At 54.0% G+C, this 15,573-nt stretch overlaps 7 protein-coding genes across 7 annotated transcripts; 4 read left to right on the forward strand and 3 right to left on the reverse strand.

Moving 5' to 3' along the window:
* Positions 1-769: 769 nt before the first annotated feature.
* Positions 770-4,021, forward strand: tif32 (putative eukaryotic translation initiation factor 3 subunit EifCa; the record flags this gene model as incomplete). The annotated part of the gene is made up of 3 exons (XM_056947040.1): positions 770-811; positions 877-3,476; positions 3,535-4,021. 3 exons carry the CDS (start codon positions 770-772, stop codon positions 4,019-4,021), a joined length of 3,129 nt encoding a protein of 1,042 aa, XP_056796550.1.
* Positions 4,022-4,852: 831 nt separating this feature from the next.
* On the forward strand, positions 4,853-5,884 carry N7459_007873 (zinc-binding alcohol dehydrogenase family protein; the record flags this gene model as incomplete). The annotated part of the gene is made up of 1 exon (XM_056947041.1): positions 4,853-5,884. The coding sequence occupies one exon, from the start codon at positions 4,853-4,855 to the stop codon at positions 5,882-5,884; it is 1,032 nt and encodes a 343-aa protein (XP_056796551.1).
* A 470-nt stretch (positions 5,885-6,354) lies between these two features.
* Positions 6,355-7,672, reverse strand: N7459_007874 (uncharacterized protein; the record flags this gene model as incomplete). The annotated part of the gene is made up of 2 exons (XM_056947042.1): positions 6,355-6,922; positions 6,981-7,672. 2 exons carry the CDS (start codon positions 7,670-7,672, stop codon positions 6,355-6,357), a joined length of 1,260 nt encoding a protein of 419 aa, XP_056796552.1.
* A 461-nt stretch (positions 7,673-8,133) lies between these two features.
* On the forward strand, positions 8,134-8,824 carry N7459_007875 (peptide alpha-N-acetyltransferase complex B subunit NAT3; the record flags this gene model as incomplete). The annotated part of the gene is made up of 3 exons (XM_056947043.1): positions 8,134-8,302; positions 8,358-8,589; positions 8,653-8,824. 3 exons carry the CDS (start codon positions 8,134-8,136, stop codon positions 8,822-8,824), a joined length of 573 nt encoding a protein of 190 aa, XP_056796553.1.
* A 572-nt stretch (positions 8,825-9,396) lies between these two features.
* On the reverse strand, positions 9,397-10,774 carry N7459_007876 (MCT family MFS transporter; the record flags this gene model as incomplete). Its single annotated transcript, XM_056947044.1, has 2 exons — positions 9,397-10,525; positions 10,587-10,774. 2 exons carry the CDS (start codon positions 10,772-10,774, stop codon positions 9,397-9,399), a joined length of 1,317 nt encoding a protein of 438 aa, XP_056796554.1.
* A 1,031-nt stretch (positions 10,775-11,805) lies between these two features.
* Positions 11,806-12,545, reverse strand: N7459_007877 (DNA-directed RNA polymerase core subunit RPO26; the record flags this gene model as incomplete). Its single annotated transcript, XM_056947045.1, has 4 exons — positions 11,806-11,839; positions 11,900-12,019; positions 12,099-12,386; positions 12,511-12,545. The coding sequence occupies 4 exons, from the start codon at positions 12,543-12,545 to the stop codon at positions 11,806-11,808; spliced, it is 477 nt and encodes a 158-aa protein (XP_056796555.1).
* A 244-nt stretch (positions 12,546-12,789) lies between these two features.
* Positions 12,790-14,577, forward strand: N7459_007878 (C2H2-type zinc finger protein; the record flags this gene model as incomplete). The annotated part of the gene is made up of 2 exons (XM_056947046.1): positions 12,790-12,868; positions 12,926-14,577. The coding sequence occupies 2 exons, from the start codon at positions 12,790-12,792 to the stop codon at positions 14,575-14,577; spliced, it is 1,731 nt and encodes a 576-aa protein (XP_056796556.1).
* Between the last annotated feature and the right edge of the window lie 996 nt (positions 14,578-15,573).

Here is a 15,573-nt window from a genome sequence, read left to right on the forward strand (position 1 = left end):
GGAGAGAAGGAGAGTGAGTGGCCAAAGAGAGTGGAAGTTGGGGGGGCGGAGGGCGCTTGGAGAGGGAATTTCCCCGTTTTTGGTGGTTTTGATGGTTTTGGTGTTACGGGGGGAGTGGGAGGGTCCGTGTGGTGGACGCTGGGCGCGCGAGCGGGCGCGATGTACCCGGTACAGGGCCAAGTCAATAGTGCCCCATAGTGGCCGACGTATCCGGTACTTTCGGGCAAATCTGACCCGCCCACTCTGGATCGACGGCCGGGAATCTTGGACTATGCCAATTGAGGGCTGAGGAGTTGGGTATGTTGGCCGTGATTTATAATTACTAGTATGACCATAGTATGAAGTGCTGGAGGATAAACGCGACATCGCTACCATTGGGCTCGTTCCGGTTCTCTAATCCCATAGTTCCGGTCGACTCATACAATACTCGGCGTTACGACTTTACCAATACAACGCAGCCGTTCTGTACGTTTCGTACGTACTGCGTAGTTGTCGTATTGTCGCCGAGGGAGACTGCCACCTCAGGCACCAGGGTTACACGTGACTGACCCATCGCTTAGCCCGAAGTGGGAACACTGGCGGGCCGTGAATTTTCGCTGGTTCACGCACAACAGGCACTTGTTCCCCTCCAAGTCGACCGACTTCGCGTGGCAGCCTTTTCAACGTTGGTCTTGGACCACTGCCCGTGTGTGAGACGCCGTTGATCTGCCGATTTTTCACCTCGAATCTCTACCGAAAAAACTTCCTCCGAACGGGTGCATTGCCCATCATGCCGCCGCCGCCGCATATCAAGCCTGAGAACGTCCTCAAGGTGCGTTTTGATGACAAAGGAAAAGTTGCGAGGGATCAAAGATGGATACTGACACCCGGAGATAGAGGGCCCAGGAACTCATCGCCGTCGGTCAGGCTCCCGCCGCGCTGACCGTCCTGCACGAACATGTCACCTCCAAGCGGACCCGCAGCAGCCCGATCGCCTCGCTGGAGCCGGTGATGCTCCTTTTTGTTGAACTCTGTGTCGATCTGCGCAAGGGAAAGGCAGCCAAGGATGGCCTGTATCAGTACAAGAATATCGCCCAGAACACCAACGTCGGCACCATTGAGGTTGTCCTCAAGAAGTTTATCGAGCTCGCCGAGCAGAAGGTCACCGAAGCCCAGACCAAGGCCGATGAGATTCAGACCTCGCTCGAGTCCGCCGCTCCCTCTACCAATGTTGAAGACCTGGAGGCCATCGAGACCCCCGAGACTATTCTGTTGGCGACTGTCTCCGGTGAGCAGTCTCGTGACCGCACCGACCGCGCGGTCGTTACACCCTGGCTCAAGTTCTTGTGGGAGACCTACCGTACTGTCCTCGAGATCCTCAAGAACAATGCTCGCCTCGAGATTATGTACCAGTCGACCGCTCTGCAGGCCTTCCAGTTCTGCCTCAAGTACACCCGCAAGACCGAGTTCCGCCGTCTCTGCGAGCTTCTGCGCAACCACGTCCAAAATGCTGCCAAGTACTCCGCCCAGATGCACGCCATCAACCTCAGCGATCCGGATACCCTGCAACGCCATCTGGACACTCGCTTCCAGCAGCTGAACGTTGCTGTCGAGCTCGAGCTGTGGCAGGAGGCTTTCCGCAGCATTGAGGATATTCACACCCTGCTGAACCTGAGCAAGCGCCCGGCGAAGAACGTTATGATGGCCAACTACTACGAGAAGCTGGCCCGTATCTTTCTTGTCAGCGAGAACTACCTCTTCCATGCCGCTGCTTGGAACCGGTACTACAACCTTCTCCGCCTCTCCTCCGTGGCTCTGGCCACTGGCCAGAGCACCAAGAAGGAGAATCCCTCTGTGACCGAGGCCGAGATGACCAAGGCCGCCTCCTTTGTGCTCCTTTCTGCCCTGTCCATTCCCGTGATCAGCACCACTCGCTCCCGTGGAGCCCTCGTCGACGTGGATGAAGCCCGCAAGAACAAGAATACTCGTCTCACCAACCTCCTGGGTATGATCTCGCCTCCATCCCGCTCCGTTCTCTTCCGGGATGCTCTAAACAAGGGTCTGCTCAAGCGTGTCCGACCCGAGATCCGCGACCTCTACAACATCCTCGAGGTTGACTTCCACCCGCTCTCCATCTGCAAGAAGATTACCCCCATTTTGAAGCAGATTGGTGCCGATCCCGAGATGGAGAAGTACGTTGTACCTCTGCAGCAGGTCATTCTCACCCGCCTCTTCCAGCAGCTCTCGCAGGTTTACGAGTCCGTCGAGCTCAAGTTCGTTTACGAGCTTGCTCAGTTCCCCGACCCCTTCCAGATTACTCCCGCCATGATTGAAAAGTTCATTATGAACGGCTGCAAGAAGGGTGATCTTGCTATCCGCGTGGATCATATCTCCGGTGTTCTCACTTTCGATTCGGATGTCTTCTCGTCCTCCAAGGCCATGCACGCTGGCAGCGCTGCCGGATCGGCCGAGAGTGAAGTCGGCTCCGTCCAGCGCCTCCAGCACACTCCTGCCGAGATTGCCCGCTACCAGGTCGCTCGTCTGGCCAAGACTCTCCACGTCACTTGCATGTATGTGGACCCGTCCTATAATGAGGCTCGCCGCCAGGCGAAGCAAACAGCCCAGGCGCGTGCCCTTGCCGGGGCAGCTCAGGAGCACGAAGATACTTTGTCTCGCCGTGTCGTCATCGACAAGAAGAAGGAAGCCGCTACCGACGCTCTGCAACGCAAGCAGCGCGAGGAAGAGACTCGCAAGCGTATCCGTACTCAGCAGCTCCAGGAGGCTGAGAAGCAGCGTCTGGCTGATGAGCAGCGTGAGCGTGAGCTCAAGCGTATCAAGGATGAGCAGGACCGTATCCGCCAAGAGGAGCTGAAGAAGCAGCTCGAGGAGCTTAAGACCGGTGTCAAGGGCATCGATATCAGCGAACTGGATGTGGAGGAGCTGGACGCTAACCGCCTCCGTGCCATCAAGCTCGCCCAGCTCGAGAAGGAGAAGAACGAGCTCAACGACCGTGTTCGCACCACCGCCAAGCGTATCGACCACCTGGAGCGTGCTTTCCGTCGGGAGGAGCTTAAACACATTCCTGCCGACTTTGAGGCGCAGAAAAAGCACGACATGGAATTGTACGAGCAGCAGAAAGAGGAGACTCTTAAGGAGGCTAAGCAGAAACACGCCGAGGCTGTTGCGCTCAAACACCGTCTCAGCCGCCTCGTGCCGCAGTTCAGCAGCTTCCGCAAGGAACTTTCGGAGAAGCGTCACGAGGAGTTCGAGAAGCGCCGCAAGGCTGCCGAGCGGGAATTCGAAGCCAAGAAGAAGCAACGTGTCAAGGAGGTCCAGGATCGTCGTCGCCGCGAGAAGCAGGAGCGTGAGGAAGAGGAGCGCCGTCAGAAGGAGGAGCAAGAGCGTGCCGAACGCGAGGAGCAGGAACGTGCTGCTCGTGAGGAGGAGCGCCGTCGTGCTTTGGCCGAGGAGAAGGCCAGGCGCGAGGAGGAGCGAGGGTTTGTTTATTTCCATTTGATTTGCACCAAGTATCTGAAGACTAACTTATATCGACAGCAAACTCGATGAAATGGCTGCCCGCCAGAAGCAGCGTGAGGAGGAGGCTGAAGCCCGCCGTGCTGCCCGAAAGACTGGCTTCGGTGCCCCGGCTGCTCCTGCAGAGCCTACCGAACGTATCGCACCTCGCCTCAATCTTGCATCCCGCACTGGTGGCGGTGGTGGTTGGAGAGAGCGCCTGGCTGCCAAGGAAAGCTCCGGCAATGCGCCCGAGGCTGCCTCTACCCCTGCCCCTGCTCCTGCTCCCGCTCGGGACGAGCCCCCTCGCAGAACTGGCGGATACGTGCCACCTCACTTGCGAGGAGCTTCTTCTGGCTCTGGATCCGTCCCTCCTGCCCGCGAGGCCCCTTCAAACGGACCTAGTGACCGCTGGGGCCCTCGCCCCAACCGTGAGCCTCCTGCGCAGTCCTCTGCTTCCCCGGCCTCCCGGCCTGAGGAGTCAAAGGGCCAGAAGTGGGTGCCCAGATGGAAGCAGCAGCAGAGCTAAATGCCTGCATAGGTGGATCGCTATACTCTCTTCTTTTCACAGTCTCTAGGGAGCGAACCAAAAAGTGACACGGGTGTGTTTGTGTCCGGTGCATGTTTTTCATGACCCCCCTCTCTCTGCAATGACCCTGTATCATCGGCCCGATAGGGCTTCATGGTCTATCGATGTTTGCGTTTTCATGTCTTTAATTCTTGTTTCCCCCTTCGGATGAAATATATTCGTCATCCGTGATGCCAATATCATGCTGTGCTCCAGTGATTTTGGTCCCGAGCTCTGTCGGGATCCAGTGAATAGGGTCATTTCTGATCATCTCTAGACCCTCAATACTACTGCCCATTGGAATCATCTTCACATTTTGCCTATCGTCAATCGGCAATTTTACTTTCTCTCCGTTTCCTAGCTATGGAAGAACAATGCCAGCAGTGGGGCCATCGACCTACGAGGATCAATCTTTTATCATCCCATTTCTAGGCAAAGCATTCCCTGTTGGACGACCGGTACGGAGTTTAGCGGTCCTATGTCGGACTTTAGGCGGAATTAACCTCTCACAGTCCGGTTCGTCAGTAGTCCATTACATTCATAAACGGGGCGTTGTCAACCGATCCAGATGTAATTGAGGTTATGCCTGAACAGCGAGCATTTGACGTGGGAGATGGCCTTGAATACTCGGAGGCCAAGGTTTCCGAGGTGCAGCATAATGTATAGCTTCATGGACGGGACGGGCTATAAAAAAGCCTTCGCTACTCAACAGCTTCGCTCTCCCACTCGAAACATCCATTCAAACCAACAGCAAATATAAATTCTTCCAACCAAACATTTATAGCACCCAGCATGCCTTCCAACCGCGCAGCCTGGCAAGATCAAGCCGGCACTGCTCTCTCCATCCGCCCCTTGGCCCATCCAACGGAGCTGGCCCCAAACCAACTTCTCGTCCATGTTCAGGCCTGGGCAATCAACCCTTGTGACTACATGCTCCAGGACATTGCCCTCCCATTCGTGAAGTACCCCGTCATCCTGGGCGAAGACGTCGCCGGCACCGTCGTCCAAGCCGGGACCGAAGCGGCGACCCGATTCAAGATCAATGACCGCGTGCTCGCCTTCGCAGAAGGCGCCGTCCACGGCGCTGCCCAGGGCGGCTTCCAGGAGTACGTCGTCGTCGACTCCAAAGTGACATGCCCCATTCCCGAGTGGATGGGATACGCCGAGGCGAGCGTGTTCCCACTTGGCCTTCACACCGCCGCGCATGGGCTGTTCAACCGGGAAGCCCTTGCTCTGCCGTTGCCCACGCCTAACTCTGACACGACAAGCAACAAGGACAAGTGCGTGTTGATCTGGGGCGGCGCGTCCTCGGTGGGCAGCAATGCGATCCAACTTGCGCGCGCAGCGGGACTGGACGTGCTCGTGACGGCGTCGGCAAAGAACTTTGAGTATGTGAAGAAGCTCGGCGCAAGCAAAGTCTTCGACTACAATCGTGACGACGTCGTGGTGCAGATCACGTCCGAGCTGGCGGGCGGCGCTGCGTGCGTTGGTATTCTCCAGGCGGCTGGGTCGAATGATTCCATTGAACCGTGTCTGGAGATCTCGCGCCGGGCCAAAGATGATATTCTTGTGATCACGACGACGCCGCCTCAGGAGGGCGTTGTTCCTGACGGCGTCAGGGCGAAAATGATCTTTGGGTTTGAGCAGGAGGACACTCGAGCGGTTTGGGAAGAATTCTTGCCGCGAGCTTTGGAGAAGCGAGCGTTTCTTGTTGCGCCCGAGCCGTGGGTGATGGATACCAAGGGGATTGACGGGATTCAAGAGGGCTTTGATGCGTTGAGAAAGGGAGTCTCGGCGAAAAAGATTGTTGTCCTAGCGGAGTAGAGTGTGGGAGAGTGTCGACTTAGAGATCAGGTAGTCTACCTAGGTAGGCAATTGAGAGCAAGACGACCAGTCATGTAGAGGGACTCTGTTTTAGGGATGATACTCACCTTCCCATGCTATTTGAACATTTATAGTTAGTTTCCTAGCCTTAATGATGTCAAACGAGGTAGTATGTCAAGTCCAGATGAAAGAGTATAGAACTCTTTAGAGCCAAATGAGTGGTTTCAAATAGTCTCAAGGTTATATGCATGTCGATCTAAGTTGTAGTATCAGGGATATAAACACACCACCTGGGCAGGCATGGATCACAAGAAGGGGGGGAAGAGAAATAAGTAAATCAAGTGGATATCTGACAAGAAAAAGGGGGAAGTAAAAATCCAGAAGACAATCATAACAATTTAGGTCCAGTCTAGGCAGGAAAAGATGCCCAGAGTCCTTGGTAAGTAATGAAATCACGCTCTGTATGATAATTAGGCCGCAGCCACTTCCGTGCTGGGCCCAAATAGTTTCTCACGCCATTCGCCACAGACAGCTTCGAAGCCGCTGACGACATCGCCGCACTCCCTGCCAGCTTCGCGGTCTTTGAGTCTGCGGTCCCAGTCGCCTCGCTCAATCCACCGTGAGCCCTCCTCAAGGCTTTCTTCCTCACGCCGCAGGTCAGCCACAAGTTCACGGGCGGACCGAAGGCGCCGGGATGCCGTAGAGGTTAGCTGGCGGGACTCGTACAGAGTATCGCTCAGACTCCGGAGGGAATGTGTGATATCGGCGGTCTGCGTGATGAGAGTTTGTAGAGATACAAGGGGATTGAGTGCGGATGATTGTGACGGGGTAGATGGCCTGGAGTCACGGCGAGACTGTTCGGGGAACGGATATGGGAGGTTTGGCAGGAGACCCTCGTCGATGAGGGGCATGAGAGAGTCGATAGAGTCTTCGGAGAGGAGGGGGAATGGAGAGAAGAGGAGCGGATGGATGAGAGACTGGAGGGTGCGAGTTTGGTGGGTGAGGTGGGATGTGATAGAAGAGTGAGCGGTGATCAGTCTGGAAAGAAAAGATTAGGTCTCTGCTCAAGCAACTGGAAGTTTGGAAATTGACTGACCGCATGGCGCTGTTCTCGATCCCGCTTTGCCCGCCCAAATCTCGAAGGACCTCGACCGTTCGCTGGATGACATGGTCGTTCTCGCTACCATTGTTTTCGATACCGCGCCGGACCAGGCCCTCGATATCAGCCATCTGGCTCTCCAAGGCGGGGGAGATATCGGCCGCCTCGTCGAGATCGGAGTCATTCCCGTAGTCCGACCCATCATAATGGGACTCCTGGCGCCGGTGCTGTCGAAGCTGGTTTGCACGCAGTCGGCTTCTGGCAGGCGAGTCCGCCGACGGTGACTGGGAGCGCATGCCACGGACAGACTGCATATACGAATCCTCCCCGTCGCTGGGGTCCATCTGCTGGGACTCAGCGGGGCCGACCTCTTGTCCAGATGCATACCCATAACCATCCTCTTCCTGTTCCCACGCATCTGCTAATTCATCAGCCAGATTCCCCAGACCTCCCCCACCTGCGTCGGCGGAGTAGTCTACAGACTCCCGCTGAGACCCGTTCATAGTGTATATATTCTGGCGGGGAATGACCGGGGAGGGCGGAGCAGATAACCGAGGAGTTCGGGGTGAGCGAGGACTTTGGGGAGCAAATCCATTGACTCCCGCTGTTCTAGGTGAGATAGGAGAGTCGTCCATGGCAGAGGGGTGGCGGTGAGCCAGTTTCAGGGGAGACGGAGGGAGGGGCGGCATCGGAGGGACGGAGACAGTTGGTTTCTGAATAAAATGACAAGTCTCTCCCTGGTGAGAACAAAGAGAGAAAGAAACAAAGGGTAAATATGGATCTACAAAGAGAAAAGGAAGGCAAAGCGACCAGCAACACGCAGTGTTGTGGATCTGCTGTAGTGGGCAATTGGGTGGTGCCCTGGAGAAGTCGGAGTCTCCTGAGTCTACCACGTCATGGCCCGAACAGAGAATGCAGCAGGTCAAGGAGAGAATGCAAGGAGTAGTGGAAAGCAAGAGGACAAAGAACACCAGCTCGATCCGAGCGTGCATCGCCAGGACGCAGCAAGACGTCCAGAACTCTCTTCGCCGCGGCGGCGAGTCACCGCCCGGCAGAAAAGGCGTCGCTCGGTTCATCAACCCCACATTCTCGCGATGCTGTCGATGCTGGATCTTCTGTTCTGGGACGAGCGCATCCCATTTCGCCCAGCATGAGCACCATTGGTCGCATGTCCCCACTGGACCTGTTGTCGCTCAACTTAACCAACCTGGACCCGCTGACCGAGAACTATGACCTGGGCTTCTATCTCAATTACCTGACGAAATGGCCGTCCCTGTTTAGCACAGTAAAGGACCGTGATGCTGGCGTGGTGGGCTACAGTATGAATTTCGTGTTGCGCACAATGGAACGCGTTAGAAGCTAATCATATGGCAGTCATGGGTAAACTCGAGGAACAGCACCCGTCTATGCGGCACTCTGAGCATTACACTCCCTGGCACGGACATATCACGGTTTTGACGGTTGCCCCCGCCTGGCGTCGACTCGGTTACGCTCGTCGATTGACAGAGCAGCTGGAAGCTGGCTCAGACATCAACAACGCCTGGTTTGTCGATCTCTATGTCCGTGCAGGCAATAAAGTAGCGGTGGATATGTACAAAGGCATGGGGTGAGTGGATGGCCCCACAAGAGACATTGGAATTGCCCAGGTTGCTAATACGGCTGTATGCAGGTACTCTGTCTTCCGGCGAGTGGTCAGTTATTACAGCGATGATCCGACCGGCATGTCAGAATCCGGCGAGGATGCATACGACATGCGGAAGCCGTGCAGTCGGGACAAAATGCGAGCGCATGTTCGAGAAAAAGGCGAGGACTTCTTGGTGAACCCTGAAGATGTCTCGTAACCTCACCTGAAGCCATGGTGAACGGCAATGCATTGATGAGCATATGATAAAACCCCAGCGATAGCCATTTTAATAATCATGCCCACGGGGGTGTTTTGGGAACTGCAGGGACTGCGCACTTATGCATATCACTGATAAGAAGGTTGTAATTTATTTTCATTGTCATCCACCGCATCATATATACTGTACTATGCTTCATGATATTTCGGTTGTCCATACATGTCGAGTGCGGCAAAGGGAAACTTGTGTTTGCCTGAGTTCGCCAATGCACCTCTCAATTCGCAAGATGCCTGCTATGCAAGGTGCCGTTTTGAGTTATTTGAGCCCGGGAGAAGCCCTGGCCTGTGTCATAAATTCCCAAGACCCAACTGTCGCCCAGAAGGTGAGGAAGACATGATAGCCGCCGTGGCTGAAAATGTTGCATGTCCGCTGGCAAGGGGAGTTTGCGTTCACCAACGATGATGCCTGTAGTGGGCGCATTGGAAAGGGCCACCAAGCGCCTCAGATGCCACACGAGACATAGACTTGGGAGATTTATTGTCCTAAGACTCACGGATGACTCACAGCTCCTTTCAAGTCTTGGTCAATAAGTGCGGGCCTGAGCGTACATACCTCAGGGCAGCCATGAGACCCGCTGACACGATGAGAGAACAGGCCGTAAAGAGCTGAACACCGAGATACTGGTTTGTGTCGCTCAAAATAGCCCCACCAATGGGGGTGCCGATCAAGAGACCAATGGAAACGATGGCAAAAACCATCCCCAGGCGGGCTCCAAGGTCACGCACGTCAGGTGTCAGGCTAGCCAGCACCACCGGAGGCAAAGACACAAACCCGCCGGAGAAGAAGCCGTAGAAGATAGCCAAGATGATGATACCCGCCTCGGTGTGCACGCGAATCCACACATATGCTAGGACAGATGTAATCGTGACGGCAGGTGTGAGGACATTGATCGGGCCAGTATGGTCGGAAATGAAGTTGGGAATGATACGGCCGAATGTCGAGGCGGCGTTGAGCATGGATAACAGATAGAACCCGAGATTGACACCAACAATACCGGTATCGATCGCGTATGACTGCACGTAGTAGAGGAAGTTGTAGAAGCCCATGAAGCCCATGAACATCGCTGCGCAAAACAGACAGAAGGCAGGGTCTTTGAAAGCAGACAGTTGATAGAGTTTGCGCTTTTCCTTGGGAGGGTATCGAATGCGCATGATGCTAAAGGATATAAAGATGGTGCCAAAGGAGACGAAGCCGAGTGCCCTGGTGGCCCAGGGAAAGCCAACTTTGTGCTGCAGCTGATCAAACATTATGGGATAGACGACGCCACCAATGCTGCTCCCGCTGGCAGCCAGACCATTGGCGAGACCTCGCTTGCGTCGAAAATACTGCGGCAGAAGGGCGATTGATGGGACAAAGAGACACCCAGCCGAGAGACCGACACAGATACCCTGTGCGAGGATCAACTGCCAGAACTTTGTGGAAAGACTGGCCATCATCAGTCCGAACGGCAGCATAAACCCCGCAAAGCCAATCAACACGCGAAAATAACCCGCATCGAACAAAGGGCCCGTGATAACACCGACAAGCATAAGAAGGAATGATTGCAGAGACCCAATCCAGGCGATGGTAGATGAGGAGGTTCCAGCGAGTAGATCCTGCTCATAATATGTCTGATATGCACCCCATGTGTTGATCACACCCCTGTCCATGAGCGGCGGTTAGTGGATGCCCTCCACTATTCCTTATTCGAGACGTAACATACCATGAATTGAAGAACAGGAAAAACGAACCTACGACTTGCAGCCATGCTGTGATGCCAGTATCGAAAGTTGGCTCCTCCAGCTTGACTGCCGGGTAGTCTCCAGCCGAGGAGCTGGCATTCTCTTCGTCCTTGACGGCTGGAGCTTCGGCCAGGCCCTTTCGCTCTTCATCCGGATGAGTTGAGCTCATTTCTGACATTGGCGCTCAGATTGGAGCGAGATCGGCGGACGCTCTGGCTTGAAATCCCAGGGCGACAAGGGCAAGGTAACTCCACGACGACGAGAGCAAACAGGGAGAATCACGCAGGCTGGCAGGGAAGACAATGAATTATAAAGTAGCCCTGAGGCCAAGCGGGGCGCCCAAGTTCAGGGGTGGGGAGGCCGCAGATAGAGCGCTTCGGCAACAACGAGGCCCACCAGCATCCACCAACACCCACCTGGTGCCTGCTCGCTTTGATCATGGGGAAGCAGAGGCACGCTCTAGCTTGCAGTAGTGCCTTGATACTACTATACTACTCGGTAGCATTGTCAACACGACGCGGCCAATGGTGATCAGCGGGAGGCAAGCCAGACGACGGGCCAAACACGGCCCAGTGCGCGACTGGATTCCGAGTCAGATCGGCAGATCCTTCTGCAGCGCGTCCTCCATCCGTGTTAGTGCTTGTCTTGACTGGGTGACGAGTCCACTAACCAGGGGGAGAGAAGTGGGGCTTCGTCAGTATTTGTCCTTCAGCAGCCGATGTCAAATCATTATTCTTAGCGCAAGTTCGTCCGGACGGATACTCGCTCGGATGAAATACAAATCTGAGATTCTCGCGGCAATCCCCTTCACGTGCCGGCAGCCTCGTGCTTATATAACGGATGAGGTACTTTCCAGGCACATATCGAGATCCATGGATGCACGGTAGCTTGCATATAGCTTGCTGCTCGCAGAAGCACTCGTGATGATTGCTTTCGCCTTGCCAATCTCATATCGGATGCAGCATTGGAAGATGACCGAGCAACTCAGAAACCGTCATTATCATTTTTTGGCGATCTTTCTAGATGCATGTACAAGTGGTTCGTGCCCATCATGGATGTTCCGAGGATGTTCCAATGTTCACGCCGTTTCTTTTTTTTGAGCCGCGGTTTCGAGACTCCCCAAACTCCAAACGCTATGCTGAATCCACCCAAAAGCAGAAAGAAGTCCTTAATCCCAGCAGAGGAGGGGGAATGGCCCGCCTACAGAAGCTCTTCACAAGTCCAGTCCTCGTACCTGGAAGAAAGGATGATTAGCCAAGAAGTTTTTCAATGCGACTGTAGCGAATTTGCATACCATCCATCCGGCAAATACCGCCGCACGATCAGAGGGATCTTCTTCTGGTTCAATTCCTTCAGGGCAATCTGCAGGGGGTCGGTTTCACCCTCGAGGTCGACCAGCACGGGTGCGTTCATACTATAGAAACACAATAGTCAGCAATTCAAGTTCGCATGGAATGCATTGTCGCCAAACAACAGTCTTGGATGCGACACACCTAATCTGCAGGGCACGGGTGCCGAGAACACGGGCACGCTCGTACTTGGTCAAGTATGGGGTGGTCGTGCGCTGATCGTTGGACACCTTCTTCTCTCGCGACTGTTCCATCACCTTGCTTGTGTATCCGGAATTGGGGTCACCCGAGACAACGACGTTCTCGCCATTTACGGCAGGCTGGTACGAGTCGACTCCTTCGGCGCCCTCCTCGCCCTCGAGGCCTTCGTGATCGACGAAATCCTCCGGCTCATTCTCATCGAAGACCTCCTCATGAGGCTCGTAGTCGTAACTGCATATAAACCAAGTCAGAATGGCAATTTGTCGCATCGTGCGGCCACGGCGCCCCATTGAAGTGATCTGCGAGGAGATTTCGCGCCCGCTCGCCTTGAGGTCGGTGGGGGGTGAGAGCTTACGTCTCCTCAGCGTCATGATCGCCGTAGTCTGACATGGTGAATCACAGAGCAGGAAGTCCGAGGGAGACAAGGAGAGAGAAACGCTGAGCGCGCAACCGAAGTGACGGAGAGAACTCGCGACGTAAAAAGGGCGGAAAATCTTCCACCACACTAGTCTGGATTTGGCCCCACCGCCTTTTCCACGCCGCGGCAAAATAATTTTATTTCACCTCAATGCAACGCTCTTCCTGTCCTACCTCTCCTATGAGGAATGCAGTCTGGCCCTAGGCCCATTGAGTCATGGCCTCCAAGCGAAAGGCTTCAATGGGAGAGCCATCGCCGGCTAAACGGCGGCAACGTCACCCTCTGGATAGCGACGGTAAGTCCCCGATTCGAGAGTATGACAGACCGACCAAGTTCCTAATGACTCTTTAAGACCCAATTTACGAGGAGGCTCATTCGGAAGCTGAATACTCGAACTTGGGGACCCCTAGTATAGCGAGTGATGATATGCATGAGACCCCAGCCACCCCATTCTCAACGACATCTACCCGATATCCATCGGAGCTCAAGACCCATCTTTGTCCATTTGAGGGTTGCACCAAAGCCTTTAATCGTCCGGCTCGACTACAGGAACATATCAGGTCTCACAACAATGAGAGACTTTTCCAATGCACTTTTGAACACTGTGACAAGACTTTCTTGCGTGCCTCGCACCTACAACATCATGTGAAGAGTGCCCACACTGGAGTTCGAGATTACGTCTGCGATCGTCCAGGATGCGGCAAGAGCTTTGTGACTGGCTCGCGTCTTCGAAGACACCTTGACGCTCATGATGGACAAGATAAATATCGCTGTACCGAATACCCACCGTGCGATGAGACCTTCCGGAAACACTCCACTCTCCAGAAACACATCACGACTGTTCATCTGCAACAGAAGCCATTTCCCTGTACTCATGTTGATCCGACTACAGGCCAGAAATGTACAATGGCCTTTGATACAGCAGGCCGTCTCCGAGCCCATGAGAGTAGGATCCACACGGAGCAGCGGTTTAGTTGTGCAGAGTGCTCCAGTCATCGACAAGAGCAGGCATCTGAGATGGAAATGGCTGATGAAAGCGCCGATCAGTCCTTCACGTTCCCTACATACGCTCTTCTGCAAGACCACATTCGAAATGTGCATCCTCCAAAATGTCCCAATTGTCCCATCGTCTGCTCCACGTCACGAGAGCTCCGGCGTCATCTTGAGGTTGTACACGGTGATGTGAGCCTTGAAGAGAGAAAAGTCTTTACGTGCACATTCGCAGGCTGTGATCGTAGCTTTACCAAAAGAGGCAATCTGGCGGTTCATATCCGGACCGTGCACGAAGGGGAGAAGCGGTTTGGCTGCGGCGAAACTGATCTGTCTGCTTCGAAGAAAGTGACCGGTTGGGATGGCGTTGGGTGTGGGAAACGATATGGCAGCAAACTTGCGCTCGAGGAGCACATCCGCACAGCCCATCTGGGGTACCAGAATGCCAAGGCAGAGCGTCGTCAGCGACTGGGATTGAGCAGCAAGGCCTCTCAAACAGCTGCACCAGATAAACAAATGTCAACACTGGCGGCCCTAACGGGCCAGGGCTACGCCGAGGAAACAGGTCGACACATCACCTGTTTCTATGACTCGTGCGAGAACCGCTTCCACCGTGACTACGACCTGTGGGTCCATATGACAGCGAAGCATGGGTGCTCCGAGGATGAAGTGCAGGGACTTTTCATGAAGCGAGCTTTGCTCGCAGACCAGAACGGTCCCGGGGGTAATGCACTTGGTATCTATGGTCTTGAATTTGACCAAGCCGTCCCTGTCCCGTCTTTCTCCCATAGCCAAACTCCCGGCAATGATCCGTCTTCGGATATTTTTTTTTCTGCTTTTACGCAGTCTGAGGACCCGCCCACCTTTACAGGACAGGCTGGTGTCGGCACCGATCTCGTGATGCAAGATAACTTCACTGCGGAAACCATGCAAGATGTTGATTCTATGATACCCAGCCACGATGAGATGGCATTGATTGACCCCGTCCTCACATATCATTTGATGGAGGAATGAAGCAATGAAAAGATTATTCACAGGCATGAAACGACGTCCTGACTTTGATATGACTTGAAACTCTTGATTTCACCAGCATAAGTCCTATCTCTGCGTTGTCAGCGGTTTAGCTCGATGTTACGAAGTCACGATATTTCCTAGCGTTCTTATTTTCACCTGGGCAATGCAACCTTGGAATCTTCCTGCTTATATCATTCGTGTACGATTCGAGCTATTATCTGCGAATAGGCTCAATCTATATACAATTGGAGGCATGTAGGGTAATTGTATGTGCCGTGCTATAGCTTAGTGCGCACCAAAGGCGAATGAGCAAGTCCTGAGTATATTAGCACATTGCGAAAGCAAATAATTAACCACAGCACAATTCCATACGAGACGCTCAAGAAAAGACTGAGTCGACAAGCAAGCTGGACGAAAGATTGCTACGCAACCTGAAATTACGTCTATCTGATAGTGACCCTGCACAATCTATTAATACACAGATTATGAGCTACTCATTGACAATGGTCCCGTGTAAGAGGTTCAGTATCCATTGAGGCCACGAGGATGAGTGCGAGCATAACTTATGGCCCAAATGATAAAGGAATAGATCTAGGTACGCTATTCTGAGATTCGCTACGTTAGCTAGTTCTAAGTATACCAGTGCGTCTGCGTGAGGTTAGAACGTTCCAAGAAGGCAGAATTTTCTTTAAGAATTTGGATACACGGGTAGTACTCATGGGCCCTCCTTCGAGTCATGACCTTGGTGCCCTAGGTAGCAAGGGTCCACCGCCGATGACCCCTTATTCATCTTGCTCTAACTAACTATTCATTCCTTCTGTATAAGTGACGCAAGACTCCAGCGGTAACATCCAATGACCAATGGCTGAAGTGATGGAAAAACAGTTGGCCTCTACAGCAGTACTTGTCCAGTGGCTGTGTAGCGAGTCATGAAGCCTTGAGAACGCCATCCGAGGGGCCAAGATTGTTCCGGATAGCGTATTTCTAATATCTTTT

This window comes from Penicillium hispanicum, assembly GCF_028827665.1.
Source record: "Penicillium hispanicum strain IBT 35686 chromosome Unknown utg000007l_segment0_segment0, whole genome shotgun sequence".
NCBI classification, from domain to species: domain Eukaryota; kingdom Fungi; phylum Ascomycota; class Eurotiomycetes; order Eurotiales; family Aspergillaceae; genus Penicillium; species Penicillium hispanicum.